Below are 21,074 nucleotides of genomic sequence, written 5' to 3' on the forward strand. Positions count from 1 at the left end.
GAAGACAGGAGACTTGAGAAAACTCGAAGAAAAGCAGCAGACAAGAAAAGCAAACAAAATAGAAAGATACTTACTAAACGAAACAAACAAACCCACACATATCCAGATTCAAATGCAAATATCAAGGGTGTAGGGGATGAGGGAGTAGGGGATGAGGGAGTAGGGGATAAGGGTGTAGGGGATAAGGGTGTAGGGGATGAAGGAGTAGGGGATGAGGGAGTAGGGGATAAGGGTGTAGGGGATGAGGGAGTAGGGGATAAGGGTGTAGGGGATAAGGGTGTAGGGGATGAGGGAGTAGGGGATAAGGGTGTAGGGGATGAGGGAGTAGGGGATAAGGGTGTAGGGGATGAGGGAGTAGGGGATGAGGGAGTAGGGGATAAGGGTGTAGAGGATAAGGGTGTAGGGGATGAGGGAGTAGGGGATGAGGGAGTAGGGGATAAGAGTGTAGGGGATGAGGGAGTAGGGGATAAGGGTGTAGGGGATAAGGGTGTAGGGGATGAGGGAGTAGGGGATAAGGGTGTAGGGGATAAGGGTGTAGGGGATGGGGAGTAGGGGATAAGGGTGTAGAGGATGAGGGAGTAGGGAATGAGGGTGTAGGGGATGAGGGAGTAGGGGATGAGGGAGTAGGGGATGAGGGTGTAGGGGATGAGGGAGTAGGGGATAAGGGTGTAGAGGATGAGGGAGTAGGGAATGAGGGTGTAGGGGATGAGGGAGTAGGGGATGAGGGAGTAGGGGATGAGGGTGTAGGGGATGAGGGAGTAGGGGATGAGGGAGTAGGGGATGAGGGTGTAGGGGATGAGGGAGTAGGGGATGAGGGCCCAGTGGCGGCATCTGCTGGCTAAAGGAAAAACGAACCCAAAAAATGTCCAGACCCTGACAAATATCAAAAGATTCTAATGAGAAAATCTGAAGATTTTAAGGAGAATATCAAAAGATTCTAATGAGATATTCGGGAGATTTTAAGGAGAACATCAGGACACATTACGAAGTCACGTGGTGTTGAGTCGGTTCTCCAGACTCGGTTCAGTCTCTGCACTCGGCTAAGTGAAAGTGAAAGTGCGCAGATGAGACCCGCACGAAGGAGAGATTAAATCAAACCCGCACAACAAAGCCGATAAAACCGGAAACCTAAGTGCAGTGAGTACCTCACACCAGACCTCACACCTGACCTCACACCTGTTATTTCTAAAATCAAGCGTCTCTGTGTATTATTCCCAGGGTTTAATAATATATATTCAAAAAATAAACACTTGCGTCATCATTATGGCGCAGTTACATTTCCCACCTTTTTTTCTCTCACTCCAGGCCGTATGTGTATATATCCATTATATAGACCATTATACTGTACACAATACACGTTCCTAATTTATCATTTTAATATTTATTTATATTTATGGATCAATTATGAAACCGAGCGCCGTTTAGCTTCATGTTTGTCCTTAAAAACTATGGTGGGCCATTAGGGTCAAAATCTTTTCTGCTTGTCTAAACACTATCAATCACTGGCTTACATATGAATATATTTTTCTTCCATGAATATGTATTTAATTACTCCCAATACTCTATTCTCTTCAGTTCATATCCTTCAACAGTGTATATTTAGGTTTGAGTTTCTATCCAATCATGTATCAGGCATCACGTGTTTCCAGGGGGAGAGACATTTGCATTGAAACCATCAGGATTAACAGTGTCGCTGCCTGTAGTGTGAAATAGACGAAAATGAAACCGTTGAGTAAACTAATCAGATTTCGAGTTGGCAACATGTAGCAGGCAGTGGTGTACATCAAGAAGTCAAGTCAAGTTTATTTCTATTGCGCTTTTCACAACAGACATTGTCTCAAAGCAGCTTTACAGAAATCAACAGTGAAGGTGAATGGTGTGTGTTTTTCCCTGATGAGCAGCCGTGGTGACTGTGGCAAGGAAAAACTCCCTTAGATGTTATGAGACAGAAACCTTGAGAGGAACCAGACTCAAAAGGGGAACCATCCTCATTTGGGTGACATCAAGACTGTGATTATAGTCTTTAAACAATACAGAACACTGGAGAGTGAAAACTAACATGAGCACTGGAGTATAAGATTATAAGTAATGTTCTTTCTACAGTCTTATACAGTCTTTATGGTTATAAAACTAGGAGCTACTGAGCAACTCATAAAATAGCTCAACTTTTGTGATCATCACAGATCCAACACCAGCTTCTCCATGCGAGAGCCTTTAAACACTCCAGGAGGTCCAGTGTCAAAACTCCACACATGTAGTGGGATCCAAGAAATAAGAATAAGAAAGGAAATGCAACTCGTTAATGTACTTAAGTAGGTTTTTCGTGTATCTGTACTTTAGTAGGGACAATCTAACACGCTTAACACAGCTTAATGCGACAAGACTGCATTTTTAAAAGGCCACATTTAACCACACTGTTTGTTTGTACATAGTATGATTTATTAATATTAATATTAATATTATTATTATTATTATTATTATTATTATTGTGTTTACTGAGGTTTTTTTTTTAATGTCACCTTTACTTAAGTATTTCCATTTGGGGAGACTTTTAACTTTCAACTTCACTACATTTCAAAGTTCAATATCTTTAACTTTTTACTCAACTACATTTTGCAAAATCAGTCGTTCCTTTTTAGTTATGAGGATAAAAACTTAACTGTTCAAGCAGCAATAAAGTGCGCATGCTGTTTCGAACTCAGTATTTAACTCATTAATATATCAAGGATCAGCACTGAGCCCTTTCCTGTTTGCAGTGGTGATTGACAGGTTGATGGACGAGGTCAGACAGGAGTCTCTGTGGTCTATGATGTTTGCGGATGATATTGTTATTTTTGGTGAAAGTAGGGAGCAGGTTGAGATGAGTCTGGAGGTACACACTGTAGTAATATTTTACTGAGGGTATCTCTACTTGAACATGGTTTGTGTACTTTGTCCACCAATGCTAGCAGGCATACAATATAACGTCGGTATTTTCACGTCCTTTGATTGGTTGGTCGAGCGCACTAGTCACTTTTTTCATTCATTAACGGCTGACAAAGGAGAAGAAATTGATTTGGTGACAGATTTTAGGCCATTCTGAAGACAGACTTTAAAAATAAATAAATAAATAAATAAATAAATAAATAAATAAATAAATAAATAAATAAATAAAAAGGTGTAAGCTCAGCCAAAACAGATTTCTCAAGAACAGTTTATACTTTTGCCGTTTTGTTTCCTGTAGAATTTGCACAAAAAAACCCCCACACAATTTGGCTTCATTTCTATTTGTCATATCAACCCCTTGTCGTTCAACATCTCAGCTACCACTTACCTAATGCAATGCGTAGAAGAACGTTTTGATTCCCCTAAGGATCTTTTAGTTAATGTGTTTTAACAGAACCATTTTTGCAAGTTTTGTCAAAAAATGTGAACTATTGGGATTCCTGTATTTTCCAGTTATTTTGTTAATTTTTTTCCCAAAACGTTACCACAAGTTTGGAGGCACATGATTGTACAGGATATCTTTGGATGAGGTAGCATGAAGTTTCTCCTTCACTTGAACTAGTAGACCAAAACCTCTTCCAAGCATAACAATAGTGTTGTAGTGTATGAGGTCAACTCTACGTGGATCAACCCATGAACCTGATGAGGAAAAACCTGACAAAGAACTATTCTGAAACTGCAGTTTTGAAAGCCTTTGTGGTCATCAAACAGCTATTTTAAGCAAACAACCAAAGATCCTATTTGGTTTAAATGAAAGCTTGAAGCCATATCCACCCTTCGTTGATAAACTAAGTTTACACATCAGTATGCACACAATTTGTTGTGTCTCTCTTGCAGATGGAGAATCCAGACATGGAAGAGCCTCAGTGCTCTCAAGGTGCTGAGAAAGAAACCATCCAGACGGAGCAAGTAAAAGCGAGTCGTCATAAGAGGTCTGATATTTATATATTTGAGTGTGTGTGTGTGTGTGTGTGTGTGTGTGTGTGTGTGTGTGTGTGTGTGTGTATATATATATATATATATATATATATATAAAATTCGATACAGTTTTTCAAAAAAACATAAAATTCCTTTTTTTATTATTTTAAAAGATTTTGAGAAGTGAACAGTTTACAATTTCTAAACAATTTGAAATAAAATGCCTGTTTGGGTAAATATTCTGCAAAATAACATTGTATATTATTTATATGAATATTTATTAAATAGAATCAATCAAATTAATACATTACACTTTTTTATTATATTGATAAAACTTAGTAATCAATAAAATTGGCACAAATTAAATTGTTTTATATTAAAGTGTTTTATATTTAATTTTCTAAAGATAAGTAAATCTTTAAATCTTCAAGTAACTTCCTGGTATATATATATATATATATATATATATATATATATATATATATATATATATATATATATATATATGCTATAAATATTGAAGCTGCAGAGCACAAAACAGGCCACAATTTTATTGTTCTTGTTGGTCTTTATTTTTGTTTCAGGAGGTCTCCTTCACCAAGTCAACTTTCACTGAAGAGTGATGATTCAATGATTCAACCACTTCATTTTACTTCGGGCAAAAGGTCTGCTTTAGCTGTAAATATTATGTAATATATATTATTTGATGCTAGAGAAAAAGTGGTAGTTTGTGGTTGAGATTTTAGCTTCCTGATTATAAGGTTATTAGCTTAAATCCCAGTACCACTAAGCTGCAACTGCTGCGTCTTTGAGCACGGCCCTAAACCCTCAACCGCTTAGTTGTATAAAAAATGTAATAATTGTTAGTCACACTGTTTAAGAGCGTCTGCCAAGTGCCTGTCAGTTTTGACTGTTTAAATCAAATATATAAAAAATGTATGCTGAAATAGCTTTTTTTTAATAGTTTTTAATTGCAAATATAAAGAAACTGTTTTTATTTTTTATTTTATTTTTTTCAGAGTTCAAAAGACTTCTTCATCACCAGACCAACTTTCGATGAAGGGCGATGATGACTCAATGATTCAACCAGTGCATTTCGGTCGAGGAGAACAGCAGAAACACACCGGGTTTATATTTTCATTTTTTAAGTGATGACTGTGTTGCTCTTTTTTTCCTACAATTATTGTCATGTTTAAGTTATGTTTATAGCAAGTGAACGTTACAGTTCAAGTAATAATATTTAAGCTAAGAACAATCTAAATACAGTGATGGACTTAGAACCCTGGGTCATTTGAGTGAGTCAGGACAAGAATTAAGCAGGATCCACGAGAAAGTGTTGTGGGAACAGATTGCTTTTACTCTCATGAAGGTGGGAGGAGGGACTGGTCAATCATTCTTTGTAGAAAACAGAATTGGTCGACTATTCTTTGGGAGATTGTAGAAATATTCAGGGTTACTGTGGGAGAATACTGTGTATATACTGGTTAGTATTGGTCCAACTTTCTATTGGAGATGGCAATATTAATAAAACTTGCTCAGTCTTTCTGCAGCACAGGGTGGAACTGGCCAAACTTTCTTTGAGAGATGGTAGGATTGATCATAATTATGTGAGAGTTTAGGACTGGTCACAATTAATATAGCCGTGATCTTCTGGCCCTCAGGCGGCACTGCATTAAACTATTCATAATGATTCTGTGATGAAAATCACTGCATGGGCTCATTAAAACCTCCAGAAATCATTTCTATTTAATTTTCTAAAGATAAGTAAATCTTGAATTATCTTCAAGTAACTTCCTGGTTAGCGGCTAATGCTAGTGCTATGGATTCTTTAGCGTTTTCATGTATGCGCAAAACAAATGTGAGTAGCAACAGTGACACTGTGCCAACTCTAGTTTCTTTTTTATACCCCTGGCATGGTTGTGTATGTTCAAGTTTAATAATAGTTATAAAAAAATGCACCCAAAGAGCAAGATGGAGGCTACACAAACTTACGGTCCACCACTTTATATGTTCCTGAGGGAACTAAGATTTCTGCACGTAAAAAGGAGTGCATACGGTACACATGGAATACGTGTGCTGTGACACCTCTAATATATATATATATATATATGCTATAAATATTGAAGCTGCAGAGCACAAAACAGGCCACAATTTTATTGTTCTTGTTGGTCTTTCACTGAAGAGTGATGATTCAATGATTCAACCAGTTCATTTTACTTCGGGCAAAAGGTCTGCTTTAGCTGTAAATATTATGTAATATATATTATTTGATGCTAGAGAAAAAGTGGTAGTTTGTGGTTGAGATTTTAGCTTCCTGATTATAAGGTTGTTCATTTAAATCCCAGTACCACCAAGCTGCTACTGCTGCGTCTTTGAGCACGGCCTTTTACCCTCAACCGCTTAGTTGTATACAAAATTTACCGTATTTTCCGGACTATAAGCCGCTACTTTTTTCCCACGCTTTGAACCCTGTGGCTTAAACAATGAAGCAGCTAATTTCTGGATTTTTCCTGGGGTTTTCCCGGTTTCACAAGCTTCCTGCCGCCCAAAAAACTGAACCCTATAACATTAGACCAATGAAATTGCCGAACGGGTTCAGGTAAACCAATGAAATTCTTTATATTAAATCAGATGCGCTCCCATTGAATCGGGCCGCACCACATCATAAATATGGATGAGGTTCCTCTGACGTTTGACCTGCCGCTCACTCGGACTGTCAACAGGAAAGGCGAATCATTCGTCATGCTGAAAACAACCGGGCATGAAAAAACACACTTCACCTTTACCTTTACGCTTTACCGATGGTGATTTTTAAATGCACGACGATGCCAGAAGAAAAACTCCAGGGAGAAATTGTTGTGAAACTTTCTTGGTAGGCTACTGTTTAGATACAAGCCGTGTTACAGACACTGTCTTTTGTTAAAGCCTGTGTAAAGTTCATTAGTTTTAATATAGGCTTATAGACAGGTGCAGCTTATTTATGTTCAAAATAAAAATCCTTGTAAAATTCAGTTTGTGCGTCTTATATTTAGGTGCGCTTAATAGTCCGGAAATTACAGTAATAATTGTTAGTCACACTGTTTAAGAGCGTCTGCCAAGTGCCTGTCAGTTTTGACTGTTTAAATCATATTAAAAATGTATGCCAAAATAGCATTTTCTAAATAGTTTTTAATTGCACATGAAAAGAAACTATGTTTTTTTTTATTTCATTCAGAGTTCGAAAGGCTTCTCCATCACCAGGCCAACTTTCAATGAAGGGCGATGATGACTCAATGATTCAACCAGTGCATTTCGGTCGAGGAGAACAGCAGGAACACACCGGGTTTATATTTTTATTCTTTAAATGATGACTGTGGTGCTTTTTTTTCCTACAATTATTGTCATGTTTAGGTTATGTTTATACTAAGTGAACGTTACAGTTCAAGTAATAATATTTAAGCTAAGAACAGTATAAATACAGTGTTGGCCTTAGAGCCCTGGGTCATTTGAGTGAGTCAGGACTAGAATTCAGCAAGATCCACTAGACAGTGTTGTGGGAACAGATGGCTTTTACTCTCATGCAGGTGGAAGGAGGGACTGGTCAATCATTCTTTGTAGAAAACAGATTTAGTCAACTATTCTTTGGGAAATTGTAGAAATATTTAGGGTTACTGTAGAATAATACTGTGTATATACTGGTCATTATTGGTCAAACTTTCTTTGAGAGTTGGTAGGATTGATCATAATTATGTGAGAGTTTAGGACTGGTCACAATTAATATAAAAGCATGTATGATTGGTCAAACCTTCTGCAGGAGTGAATAGGATTGGTCATATTTACTGTGGAAATGCTCTAAGTTTCTGTGGTGTGCTTACACGCCCACTGCGGAGGCCTGGAATGGAGTGATGCCATCTGCGAAGGTCTGGAGAGGGGCGAAGACCTCTGCAGAGGACTGGAGCGGAGTGATGCCTACCGCGGAGATCAGAGGCTGAGTGAAGCCCTTGGCGGACGCCCATTGTGGAGGCCTGCAGTGACACCTTTGGCAGGACTCTGGGTCGAGACGACACCCCCATGGGAGTACGAGGCGTGACGCCGCTCTCTGCGGAGGTTCTGGAGCACAATGGCGCATTCAAAGGGGCTTTGGAGCGCGGTGCCACCTTTGGGGAGATCTTGGAGTGCGACGGCACTCTCTGAGGGACCTAGAAGCACAATTGCGCCTTCAGGGATACTTGGGAGTGCGGTGTCGCCTTCAGAGTCTTGTAGTACGACAGCACTTCCAGAGGGTCCTTGTAGCGTGTCGGCGCTTCCGGTAGAACATTGGTTCGTGATGTTGCCTCCAGAAGGGTCTGGGAGCGCAACGGCGCCTTCAGCGAGAGTCTTTAAGGGGTGGTGTCACTTTCAGAGAGACTTGGAGGCGTGGCGTCGCGTTCAGAGAGGCTTGGAGGCATTGCGTCACCTTCGTAGGGACTTTGAAGCACAACGGCGCCTTCGGAGGAAGCTTGAAGCGCGACTGCGCCTTCTGAGAGACTTGTGAGAGCGACTGCGCCTTCGGAGGAACTGTGAAGCGCGTTGGCGCCTTCGGAGGAAATGTGAAGCGTGGCGGCGCCTTTGGAGATATTTGGTACCGCAATGTTACCTGCGGAGGGGACTTGAAGTGCGACGGTGCCTACGGAGAGATCTAGAAGCGCAACGGCACCCTGGCAGAAATTATGGACCGTGAAGTTGCCCTCAAAGGAACTTGGGACCACGGCGTCGCTTTCAGAGGGACTGTAACCTGCGACATCACCTTCAGCAGAATCCTGAAGCGTGACGGCTCCCTTGGAGAGACTTGGGACTGCGGTGTCATCTTTAGAGAAACTATGGAGCGCTACTCGCCTTCAGAGGGGCCTTGGAGCGTGACATCGCTTTCAGAGAGACTTTCAGTTGTGGCGTAATTTCCGGAGGAGCTTTGGACCGAGACATCGCCTCTAGAGGAGCTTCGAACCTTGTCGCCGTTTTCAGAGAGACCTTGAAGCGTGATGGCGCCCTTGGAGGAACTTTGGACTGCAACGTCACCTTCAGAGAGACCTTTGAGGGTGAAGGTGCTTTTGGCTGAGCTTGAAGGCACGACAGTGCCTTCTGAGGAGCTTGGAAGTCTGGTTCCTCTTAAGGCTTCTTCCTCATAACATCTAAGGGAGTTTTTCCTTGCCACAGTCGCCACGGCTTGCTCATCAGGGATAACTGCACACTATTCACTTTGACTGTTGATTTCTGTAACGCTGCTTTGAGACAATGTCTGTTGTTAAAAAGCGCTATAGAAATAAACTTGACTTGACTTGAATTGACTTGACTTTCGCGGCCAGATGGTTATACAACGTCCCCTTTAAAACCAGGCCTCGGTTTGATGTCCTTCTCGCAGCCAGGCGGTGGTATGACATTCCTTTCGCGGCCCGTCAGTGGTACAATGTCCTTTTTATGGCCGGGCGGCCATACTGCATCCTCCTTGCTGCCCTTGGGTGGAACGGTGAGCTGGGCGGAACACTGGAGCGAAGCGGTGCTCTTGGGGCGGTGCTCTTGGAGCGGTGTACTCCGTGGGGCTTGAAAACTGGGGCTTGGGTTGGCGCCTACTGGAGTCGGCACCTCCGCAATTGCATGATCCGGAGCCGTTGAGCATGAACCACAAGGAGCAGCAGAGGGCTTCTGGGTGAAATCCGAAGCGGAATCGGGCTGCAGATCAATCGCGGTAGAGCGATTCCTCCATTTGCTGTTTCGGTCGGATCTTCTGTCAAGGCCGTGATCACCCATAGGACGCGGGAGTAACTCAATCATTGTCTTTATTTTGATACAAGACATCAACAAGAAACTGAGAGAGTTACGAACCATAATGTGGGTGTAGTCCATAAAGTGGGTAGGATCCGTAAAGCGGGTAGGATCTGTAACACGTTGATAATCCGTAAAGCGGGTAGGATCTGTAAAGTGGATAGGATCTGTAACACGAAGGTAATCCGTAAAGCGAAGGTAATCCTTACGATCAGAACACGGAGCAGGAACCAGCGGGGAATGCTGGCGGTCAGGAACCAGGAAGATAACTGTAGCCATCAAGTAGATCCGACAGTGAGTGAGGACGGAGCGTGAGTTTATAAAGGGCACCAGGTAATGTGGAACAGGAATTGTCGATCCCTGACATTGGATACATTTGTACTATATACTTTTTTGTGGTCATTTAGGTTTCGAAAGGTTTCGCCATCTGAAGTTGTAGCGACTGAAGTTTTAGCGACTGGAGATGTGAAACCAAATCTCTGTCAGGAACACTACAAGGCTTTGGATATGTTCTGCAAAACTGACCAGGCAGCTATTTGTAAGGAGTGTGCAGTGAAGCAGCACAAAGAACATGCAAAACAATACATCAAGGTAAATTGTATATTCTTGACCTAAACTTTGGTTACACCAAAACATATTCTAATATATTTTATACTATTATATATGCAAACTATTTTATAAATAAATAATTACACTTTCTTGTTCACTGCTTGCATTTTGTGTATTTGTTTTAGATTTCAACAGTTCCCAATACTCTGATCACACTACAGAACATACTGGATAGAATGACAGCCTCAGAGTTTCGGGAGTTTAAAAGAAATTTGGGTTATGAATACCCAGAGTGCTTTGAGACATTGCCTAATACTTGTAGCACTCGAAAGGATATTGCTGAAAGGATGATGAAAAGTTTCTCCGAAGATGAAGTTCTGAAAGTCACAGTTCATTTGGCCTCAGGTATGTCTTCTTCTTTTTACGAATGTAAATAATTGCTAAACGATAACAATAATAAAAAAAACATACTATGCGCACATAATATTGACATTCCTGTCTTTGAGGGCATTTTCAGGAAATATCCCCATTCTCATAGTGCAGAAAGCTGTATTCGCTTCTGTTATCGTGCAAGGCATGATGCACATATGGGTATATACAGTGAGGAAAATAAGTATTTGAACACCCTGCTATTTTGCAAGTTCTCCCTCTTAGAAATCATGGAGGGGTCTGAAATGGTCATTGTAGGTGCATGTCCACTGTGAGAGACATAATTTAAAAAAAAAAAAATCCAGAAATCACAATATATGATTTTTTAACTATTTATATGTATGATACAGCTGCAAATAAGTATTTGAACACCTGTCTATCAGCTAGAATTCTGACCCTCAAAGACCTGTTAGTTTGCCTTTAAAATGTCCACCTCCACTACATTTATTATCCTAAATTAGATGCACCTGTTTAAGGTTGTTAGCTGCATAAAGACACCTGTCCACCCCATACAATCAGTAAGACTCCAACTACTAACATGCCCAAGACCAAAGAGCTGTCCAAAGACACTAGAGACAAAATTGTACACCTCCACAAGGCTGGAAAGGGCTACGGGGAAATTGCCAAGCAGCTTGGTGAAAAAAGGTCCACTTTTGGAGCAATCATTAGAAAATGGAAGAAGCTAAACATGACTGTCAATCTCCCTCGTACTGGGGCTCCATGCAAGATCTCAATATATGTCTTAATGACCCTAAGAAAGGTGAGAAATCAGCCCAGAACTACACGGGAGGAGCTGGTCAATGACCTGAAAAGAGCTGGGACCACCGTTTCCAAGGTTACTGTTGGTAATACACTAAGACATTCATGGTTTGAAATCATGCATGGCACGGAAGGTTCCCCTGCTTAAACCAGCACATGTCCAGGCACATCTTAAGTTTGCCAATGACCACTTGGATGATCCAGAGGAGTCATGGGAGAAAGTCATGTGGTCAGATGAAACCAAAATAGAACTTTTGGGTCATAATTCCACTAAACGTGTTTGGAGGAAGAAGAATGATGAGTACCATCCCAAGAACACCATCCCTACTGTGAAGCATGGGGGTGGTAGCATCATGCTTTGGGGGTGTTTTTCTGCACATGGGACAGGGCGACTGCACTGTATTAAGGAGAGGATGAACACCACATGTATTGCGAGATTTTGGGGAACAACCTCCTTCCCTCAGTTAGAGCATTGAAGATGGGTCGAGGCTGGGTCTTCCAACATGACAATGACCCGAAGCACACAGCCAGGATAACAAAGGAGTGGCTCTGTAAGAGGCACTGGCGTGGCCTAGCCAGTCTCCAGACCTAAACCCAATAGAGAATCTTTGGAGGGAGCTCAAACTCCGTGTTTCTCAGCGACAGGCCAGAAACCTGACTGATCTAGAGAAGATCTGTGTGGAGGAGTGGGCCAAAATCCCTCCTGCAGTGTGTGCAAACCTGGTGAAAAACTACAGGAAACATTTGACCTCTGTAATTGCAAACAAAGGCTACTGTACCAAATATTAACATTGACTTTCTCAGGTGTTCAAATACTTATTTGCAGCTGTATCATACAAATAAATAGTTAAAAAATCATACATTGTGATTTCTGGATTTTTTTTTTTAGATTATGTCTCTCACAGTGGACATGCACCTACGATGAGAATTTCAGACCCCTCCATGATTTCTAAGTGGGAGAACTTGCAAAATAGCAGGGTGTTCAAATACTTATTTTCCTCACTGTATATATATATATATATATATATATATATATATATATATATATATATATATATATATTTATATATATATATATATATATATATATATACAGTGGGTACGGAAAGTATTCAGACCCCCTTAAATTTTTCACTCTTTGTTATATTGCAGCCATTTGCTAAAATCATTTAAGTTCATTTCTTTTCCTCATGAATGTACACATAGCACCCCATACTGACAGAAAAACACAGAATTGTTGACATTGTTGACTTTACTGTGACACTCGTATATTTAACTCAGCTGCTTTACATTTCTTCTTATCATCCTTGAGATGGTTCTACACCTTCATTTGAGTCCAGTTGTGTTTGATTAAACTGATTGGACTTGATTAGGAAAGCCACACACCGGTCTATATAAGACCTTACAGATCACAATGCATGTCAGAGCAAATGAAAATCATGAGGTCAAAGGAACTGCCTGAAGAGCTCAGAGACAGAATTGTGGCAAGGCACAGATCTGGCCAAGGTTACAAAAAAATTTCTGCTGCACCTAAGGTTCCTAAGAGCACAGTGGCCTCCATAATCCTTAAATGGAAGATGTTTGGGACGACCAGAACCCTTCCTAGAGCTGGCCGTCCGGCCAAACTGAGCTATCGGGGGAGAAGAGCCTTGGTGAGAGAGGTAAAGAAGAACCCAAAGATCACTGTGGCTGAGCTCCAGAGATGCAGTCGGGAGATGGGAGAAAGTTGTAGAAAGTCAACCATCACTGCAGCCCTCCACCATTCGGGGCTTTATGGCAGAGTAGCCTGACGGAAGCCTCTCCTCAGTGCAAGACACATGAAAGCCCGCATGGAGTTTGCTTAAAAACAGAGAAATAAGATTTTCTGGTCTGATGAGACCAAAATAGAACTTTTTGGCCTTAATTCTAAGCGGTATGTGTGAAGAAAACCAGGCACTGCTCATCACCTGTCCAATACAGTCCCAACAGTGAATCATGCTGTGGGGGTGTATTTCAGCTGCAGGCACACGACGACTGGTTGCAATCGAGGGAAAGATGAATGCGGCCAAGTACAGGGATATCCTGGACGAAAACCTTCTCCAGAGTGCTCTGGACCTCAGACTGGGCCGAAGGTTCACGTTCCAACAAGACAATGACCCTAAGCACACAGCTAAAATAACGAAGGAGTGGCTTCACAACAACTCCGTGACTGTTCTTGAATGGCCCAGCCAGAGCCCTGACTTAAACCCAATTGAGCATCTCTGGAGAGACCTAAAAATGGCTGTCCACCAACGTTTACTATCCAACCTGACAGAACTGGAGAGGACCTGCAAGGAGGAATGGCAGAGGATCCCCAAATCCAGGTGTGAAAGACTTGTTGCATCTTTCCCAAAAAGACTCCTGGCTGTATTAGAGCAAAAGGGGGGCTTCTACTAAATACTGAGCAAAAGGTCTGAATACTTAGGACCATGTGATATTTCAGTTTTTCTTTTTTAATAAATCTGCAACAATGTCAACAATTCTGTGTTTTTCTGTCAGTATGGGGAGCTATGTGTACATTCATGAGGAAGAAGAATGAACCTAAATGATTTTAGCAAATGGCTGCAATATAACAAAGAGTGAAAAATTTAAGGGGGTCTGAATACTTTCCGTACTCACTGTATATATACACACACACAAATAAACACGGAGGTGGATACAGCTGTTACGTGAACACACGTGTTGATGTTACATTAATGAAAACAAACACGTACACATGTGGCTAAGACGTCCAAGAATGAAATGCTAAAGTCTTTGAGTGTGCACTTAGTGGTGACAAGAACTCTCTAAACTCCACAGGAGGGGGGTATATTCTTATAGGCATAGACTTAACTGCACAGTTTACTAAAAAATAAATTCTCAATACATATTATATATATATATATATATATATATATATATATATATATATATATATATATATATAATGGAAAAATGAGGTAATTTTGAATTTGATGGCTGCAACGCAATTTTAAAAAAAATAAATAAGAGCATCAAGAACCATAGCGAGTGCATCAAGAGTGAGTCCTAGACAGATGTGGCAGAGAGAATCCCTTGATTTTTTAAAAAATTAAACATTGTTCAGAATCAGATCATAAATAAAACGGAAATAATGTAAGTTATGTATTCTTTCTGTGCGGCCTAATACCAATTGACCAATTAGCCTGGGGGTTGGGGACCACTGCTGTTTCAGACACATATGGGACAACATTCCTTTCCCAAAACTTTAGCAACTGGTTTCCTTAGTTCCCAGATGTATACACACAGCAGACGTAATGCTACACAGTGGTAAACATGGCCCTGTCCCAATGACCTTAATTTTTCCCCTTAAAATGGTATCTATTCTCATTATAATCTGAAAAAGTTAAAGCCATTGAAGTATATCACTTTAGATTAATGTATTAATTTTGTTAATTTTCACAGTCAAGCCAGTATCCAGATGTCAAGAAAAAATAAAGGAAACACTACGGAGGAAATTCTGGCATGTTCATGAAGGACTTGCCTTACCCAAGACACAAGTTGTGTTGTATGACACTTACACAGAGCTCTATATCACTGAGGGTGGAAGTGATGCAGTCAAACCGGAACATGAAGTGAGACTAATTGAGAAAGTTGACAAAAATTGTAGCAATCAAGAAAACCCTGTTAACTTGGCAGGCATTTTTCGGTCACCGAGCGGTGATATTAGAACTGTTTTAACCAAAGGTATCGCTGGAATTGGAAAAACAATTTCCGTTCAGAAGTTCATGCTAGACTGGGCAGAACACTCTGCTAATCAAGACATTGATCTTATAATTCCTCTGTTTTTCCGCGATCTTAACCTTGAGAAGGAACCCTGCAGTCTGATGGAGCTTATGCGGAAATATTTCTCCGAGCTCAAAGAAATCGAAAGCTTTGAGAATGGCATTAAGATTTTGCTCATTTTGGATGGTCTGGATGAATGTCGGATCCACTTAGACTTTTATAACACCAGGACATGCTGCGATATAATGGAGCCAATATCTATGGATGTCCTTTTGACAAATTTAATAAAAGGCAATCTACTGCCCAAATCTCTACTGTGGATCACTTCTCGTCCAGCCGCGACCAATCAGATACCCTCAGAGTGTGTACAGCGGGTGACTGAAGTTAGAGGCTTCAGTGACCCACAGAAAGAAGAGTACTTTCACAAGAAATGTAAGGACCCTCATATGGCCAACCTGATGATTAAGCATGTGAAGTCATCTCAAAGCATGCACATCATGTGCCACATCCCGATCTTCTGCTGGATTACGGCAACTGTCCTGGACATACTGATAAGAGACAGTGAAATTGGTGAGATTCCAAAAAATCAGACTCAGTTGTACATTCATTATTTACTCATACAGACCGGTTTGAAGAACAGGAAGTACCAGAAAGCTATTAACGGAGACCTGCGCAAGTTGACGCAAAGTGACAAAAGCATGATTTTAAACTTGGCCAAGTTAGCGTTCCAGGGAATGACTAAAAACACTCTGATCTTCTATGAAGTAGACCTGAAGGAGTGTGGGATTGACATCAAAGACGCAGCAGAATTCTCATCTCTGTGCACACAGTTGTTTAGAGAAGAGTTTGGATTGTACAAAGAGCGAGTCTTCTGTTTCCTACACCTCAGCGTACAGGAGCATTTGGCTGCTATTCACGTTCTGAACCAGTATTTGACCGAGGGCATAAATGTTCTTGCTTTGTCTGGTAGCCAATCCACGAAGCAGAATCAGAAGACCACGTTAACGAACGTGCTTAAGATCGCAGTTATTAAGGCTTTAGAAATCAATTCCGGACATTTTGACCAATTTCTGCGATTCCTTTTGGGACTTTCCACCGAGTGTAACCGGCAGCTCCTACAAAATCTTTTGCCTCAGATGGAAAAAGAGTCCCTTGAGAATGATAAAATTGTCCAATTCATTAGAGATAAAATTGCTGAGGAAGCCAGAACAGAGACAGAAACGATTAACCTTATCCATTGTTTGAAAGAACTGGGTGACATAGGTTTGGTGAACGAAATTCAGGAGAGTTTGGATTCTGGTACAATCTGTGACATGGAATTAAATCCAGTGCAATGTTCAGCGCTGGCTTATATAAAACAGATGTCAAAGGATGTAATGGAAGTCTTCGACCTAAAGAAATACAAAACAACACAAGCATCCAGTCGTCACAGATTACTTCCGATTGTCCGTGCGTCGAAGAAGGCAATGTAAGCAATGCTGTGTTTTTATAAAGCAATTAAAAATTTATTAAATTACAAACTGTCTTTTGAAAGCTGTTTTGTGATTTCCGATATATGGCAGACTCTGTGACTGTGAACTCTCAAGAAACTCATGCGAGATTGTGGCATCTGGACTCCGTATAGCCAATTCTCCTGTCAGAGAACTAGATCTGAGCCACAACCGCATAGAAGATGATGGGTTTTTGGATCTTTGCAAAGGACTAAAAAGCCCTCACTGTCAACTTGAGATATTGAGGTATGCACACTTCCACAATCGAGGAAACACATTTATATCCAAACGTAAAGAAGTGGAATCTCATGATAAAGTCAGGTAAATAAATATTTGGACATTCAAATTATAGTTGTTGTAGCTGTCTACCACATTAAAATGAAAAATCAACATGCAGACTATCATATTTAATTAAAAGGATCTTGAAGATCGGAACTTTAGAAAGAGAACAATGTAAGTCAAAGTGTGCCTGATTTTGGAATCCATAGACATAACAAGATCATTTGTTATCTTGTTACGTCTTTTTACAGGCCTTCAGTTGTCTTTCCTGCTTTTTCTTGGGATAGTAAAATGCAATTGGAGAAGGAAAACCTAGCCAGCCTTCTCCAGACTTCTGCAGCCTAGCCCAGCTTAGCTTTCCATTGGTCCATAGTTTTTCTAGTGTTGGTTCTGTATTTATTACTTTAATAAAGTTAAACTAGAATCAAAATTAAATTTTTAGGCAAACTTTAACAGGGTCTTCCTGTTTCTAAGGATTACCAATGTTGCAAAGTTGTCTTTGGGTTGTTGACATTGACAGAGATTCCATTAACAGCTACCTCATGGAGAATGTTCTTTGTTTGTTATACCTTCAATATACCGTGCTAGACAGCTGATTTTTTTTAAAACACTGTCTAAAATGTATACGTTTAATTTAAAACTGTCTACTATTAATACTATAGTATAACCCTACTACTAGTGGGGTTATACTTTTCACAACAAAATAGTATAACCCTAATTTTCCAAAAATGTATTTATTTGATTTTACAAGAACAACTTTTGAACTGAAGTTTCAGTCTCTAAATGCACCATTATTTCCTAAACAGACTTGAAGCCTGCGAGATTACAGACGAGTCCTGTGCAAATTTAGCGTTTGCATTCAAGAGCACTCCATCCAGCCTTCAAGAGTTAGACCTCTCTTCAAATGAACTGACTAACAAAGGGGTGATGAAGCTCGAACCGTGGTTGAAAAGTGAGAACTGTAAAGTGCAAAGACTGAGGTATGCTCCGAAGGTTTATTTTTTATTATTATTATTTCTTTTTTCCAAATATATAGCAGTTTTCACAATGGACATGGTCCCAAAGCAGCCTTACAGAATGTAAGAATTATAGAAAAAAAAAATCATAGTAGTCCCAATATAATGGTCAGTCATTTGCTCTACTATTCAAATGAATTTTACATCGTAGATCACATAATGGCCATTGTCACAAAGCAGCTTTATAAAAAATATCTAAATTTAGAATAAAATTTAAATTGTAAGTGTTTTTCTAGATTCTAGAAATGTCTTACTGATGACTAATCCAGAGGCAATGATGCCACAGAAAAACAAGATTATGAGAAAACCTTAAGAGGAATCCAACTCTTTTATTCAGGCATTTTTAAAGATAATCTAAAAAATTACAAACTAATACAAATTAAAAAAAAAAAATTGGAGGGTAAGAAAAGTAAGCCAGCCGTTTGCTGTATAATAAACAGAAGGAAAAACTATAAAAAGACTAGGTGCTTTCAAACATTTGACAGGCATTGTATATATTGCGGCCGGATTTCATTGTGTAATACTTGTATTTTAAGGTTTTTAGTAAGTAATAAAACAATTTGGAACATTCTATAAAATATGATATACATGTATACAATATAATATTCCTTTTTTAATTCATTAATATTTACATGTAATGTTGGAATTTCGAAGCCAGTTCCAGTTCCAGTCTCTGTAAATTTAAAGTATATAAATTAAACTTAATGTACTATAGAAACAACAACATTGGACTGTGGACGGTTTGAACTACAGCAGTCACTACTTGTGAAAGTTGCTTGTATAAAAATTTTATCAGCATTTTCCGACCAATCAGAACTTCTGACTATTGGCATTTTTTCTCCTAACAGGCTAAAGCAATGCCGCCTTACAAAGAGTTACTGCAAGCACCTCGCTGAAGTGTTGACTTCATCCTCAACAAAGAAAATGAATCTGGATCTGACAGGAAATGACTTGGAAGATTAGAAAGGTTGAATGTTGAATGTTGAATCATGTCTGATTCTGAATTGTGTGACTTCTGTAATTCTATAATCATATACTCACTGAATAATGTTAATAAGTAGATAACTAGATAAGTAAAAATTTACATAAATATGAACACCAACAGTAAGCTTCTTTTTTTCCACTAAAAGCTTTACAGCTTCTTGTAAGGTGACCGTGTCCAAACTACAGTTTTGATAGTGAATGCAGGAGATTTCAGACACGTTGGGAAAACGAATCTTTTAATCCACTGAGGTCATGAATTATTTTTTTTTTTTTATATCCTAAGGTGTTCAAATAGATTTTGTAGTGGGGTTGTAAAGATTTGTGTTCATTCAGCTATAAGGCTGTTAGAAAAGTCAGATGCTGATGTAGGTGAGATGAGGACGCCTGGGCTGATGACAGTGTTTCAGTTCACCCCAAAGGAGTTTCATAGGGTTGAGGTCAGTGCACTATAGCAGGACATTTAAGATCTTCCACTTCATCCTGTGTAACTCATAGTCATCCTGGAGCATGATCTGTACACAGGGGCAGTGATGAATAGGTTTGGGTTCAAGTGAAGGGAAAATGTAGTGCTACTACATCCTAAAACATCTTGTACAATATTCTGCTGCCAACTTTGTTGTAACAGTTTGGGGAAGAACCACAAATAGCTGGAAAAGTCAGGTGTCCCAATACTTTTGTCAATATATTGAAGTGTAGCTCACCTAATAGCACAGCACGGAAAACACTTCACTGAAGGCGAATTTATAAAGGAGTGTCTGATTAAAGTTGCCACTATAATTTGCCCAGAAAAGATGCAATATTTTAAAAACATCAGTCTTTCAAGCAAACAGTTTTGCTCATGAGGCTGTTCAAGAATCGTATCTCTACTACACGACTTACTCCTGAAATCCAGAGCACATCATTGTTCACATTAATAAAGTTAATAGTGAGTAAAATATTTATTGAAAGCAATATATTGTAAAGATTTTTAGGTAAGAAATGTATATAATTGGGCATATGCATATATACAGTACAGACCAAAAGTTTGGACACACCTTCTCATTCAAAGAGTTTTCTTTATTTTTATGACTATGAAAATTGTAGATTCACACTGAAGGCATCAAAACTATGAATGAACACATGTGGAATTATATACATAACAAAAAAGTGAACTGAAAATATGTATTATATGTATAAATATTTTATATATATATATATATATATATATATATATATATATATATATATATATATATATATATATATATATATATATATATATATATTTATTTATTAGGTACCTGGCCCCCCAGTAGAAAAGGTTTGGGCACCCCTTTTGGAAGGTGCGTACAAAAGAGGGTCAAGGTGAGTACAAAAAAATCTCAAATAAACTAATTTCATAAAACGTTTTTGAATCCAGTGAAAACGCATTTATTGTTTTGTCTGTTGTGAATAATTACACACAAATTCACACACACCCATTGAGACCCATGTAGTTGCGTTAAAGTAGATGCACTCGGTAAAATACGACTCCAGTAACAGTAAAAGTGTCTCTTTACTCTCAGCACAACAATCTATTAATAGAATGATGTGAATGAGTCAAACACTGATTTTTATCTATTCAAATGATCATGAGCCCAAAACTATATCATGTTCGAGTCTGGAGTTTCTTCCTTCATTTATTTCTCTCTTAATGTTCTGCTGGCTGTTGAACTGACGCTGAACTGTATGTCTGTAAACGTGCACTCGACCCTGATTGGTGACTTGCTGCGTGATTGACCAGTTAAATGTTTTATCCTCATGCATTAAAAAGAAAGACTGATTTTGCAAAATGTAGTTGAGTAAAAAAGTAAATTACTTGACTTTGGAATGTAATGAATTTTAAGTAAAATTCCTTTGAAATGGAAACATTCAGTAAAGTACAGATACAAGAAAAAAGCTACTTAAGAACAGTTACAATTACATTTACTTCATTACTGCCTACCGCTTTTGAAACCTCAGTAATGTTTTGCCAAGGGATGTACAGTACAGACCAAAAGTTTGGACACACCTTCTCATTCAAAGAGTTTTCTTTATTTTCATGACTATGAAAATTGTAGAGTCACACTGAAGGCATCAAAACTATGAATTAACACGTGGAATTATA

The 21,074-nt window shown here is 39.3% G+C and overlaps 1 protein-coding gene and 1 long non-coding RNA gene across 5 annotated transcripts in view; both read left to right on the plus strand.

Annotated features, from left to right (window-relative positions):
* The window catches only part of LOC310718594, a 202,445-nt gene that overhangs the window by 57,845 nt on the left and 123,526 nt on the right, over window positions 1-21,074 (plus strand). The gene's annotated exons all lie outside the window — the stretch shown is intronic.
* Window positions 1,034-19,956, plus strand: LOC310718474 (protein NLRC3-like). Of its 4 annotated transcripts, XM_083527307.1 has the most exons (12): window positions 1,034-1,137; window positions 3,823-3,917; window positions 4,488-4,568; window positions 4,923-5,030; window positions 7,118-7,225; window positions 10,089-10,272; window positions 10,416-10,635; window positions 14,860-16,648; window positions 16,743-16,916; window positions 17,756-17,929; window positions 18,814-18,971; window positions 19,027-19,956. In XM_083527307.1, exons 2-11 carry the CDS (start codon window positions 3,823-3,825, stop codon window positions 18,926-18,928), a joined length of 3,048 nt encoding a protein of 1,015 aa, XP_083383433.1. In that variant the 5' UTR covers window positions 1,034-1,137; the 3' UTR covers window positions 18,929-18,971; window positions 19,027-19,956. The 4 variants fall into 4 exon arrangements, with proteins under 4 accessions (XP_083383433.1, XP_083383432.1, XP_083383434.1 ...); XM_083527306.1 differs by having other exon boundaries at window positions 18,814-19,956; XM_083527308.1 differs by lacking the exon at window positions 4,923-5,030 and having other exon boundaries at window positions 18,814-19,956.

The sequence above is a fragment of the Silurus aristotelis genome, assembly GCF_946808225.1.
Source record: "Silurus aristotelis genome assembly, chromosome: 23".
Taxonomy (NCBI): domain Eukaryota; kingdom Metazoa; phylum Chordata; class Actinopteri; order Siluriformes; family Siluridae; genus Silurus; species Silurus aristotelis.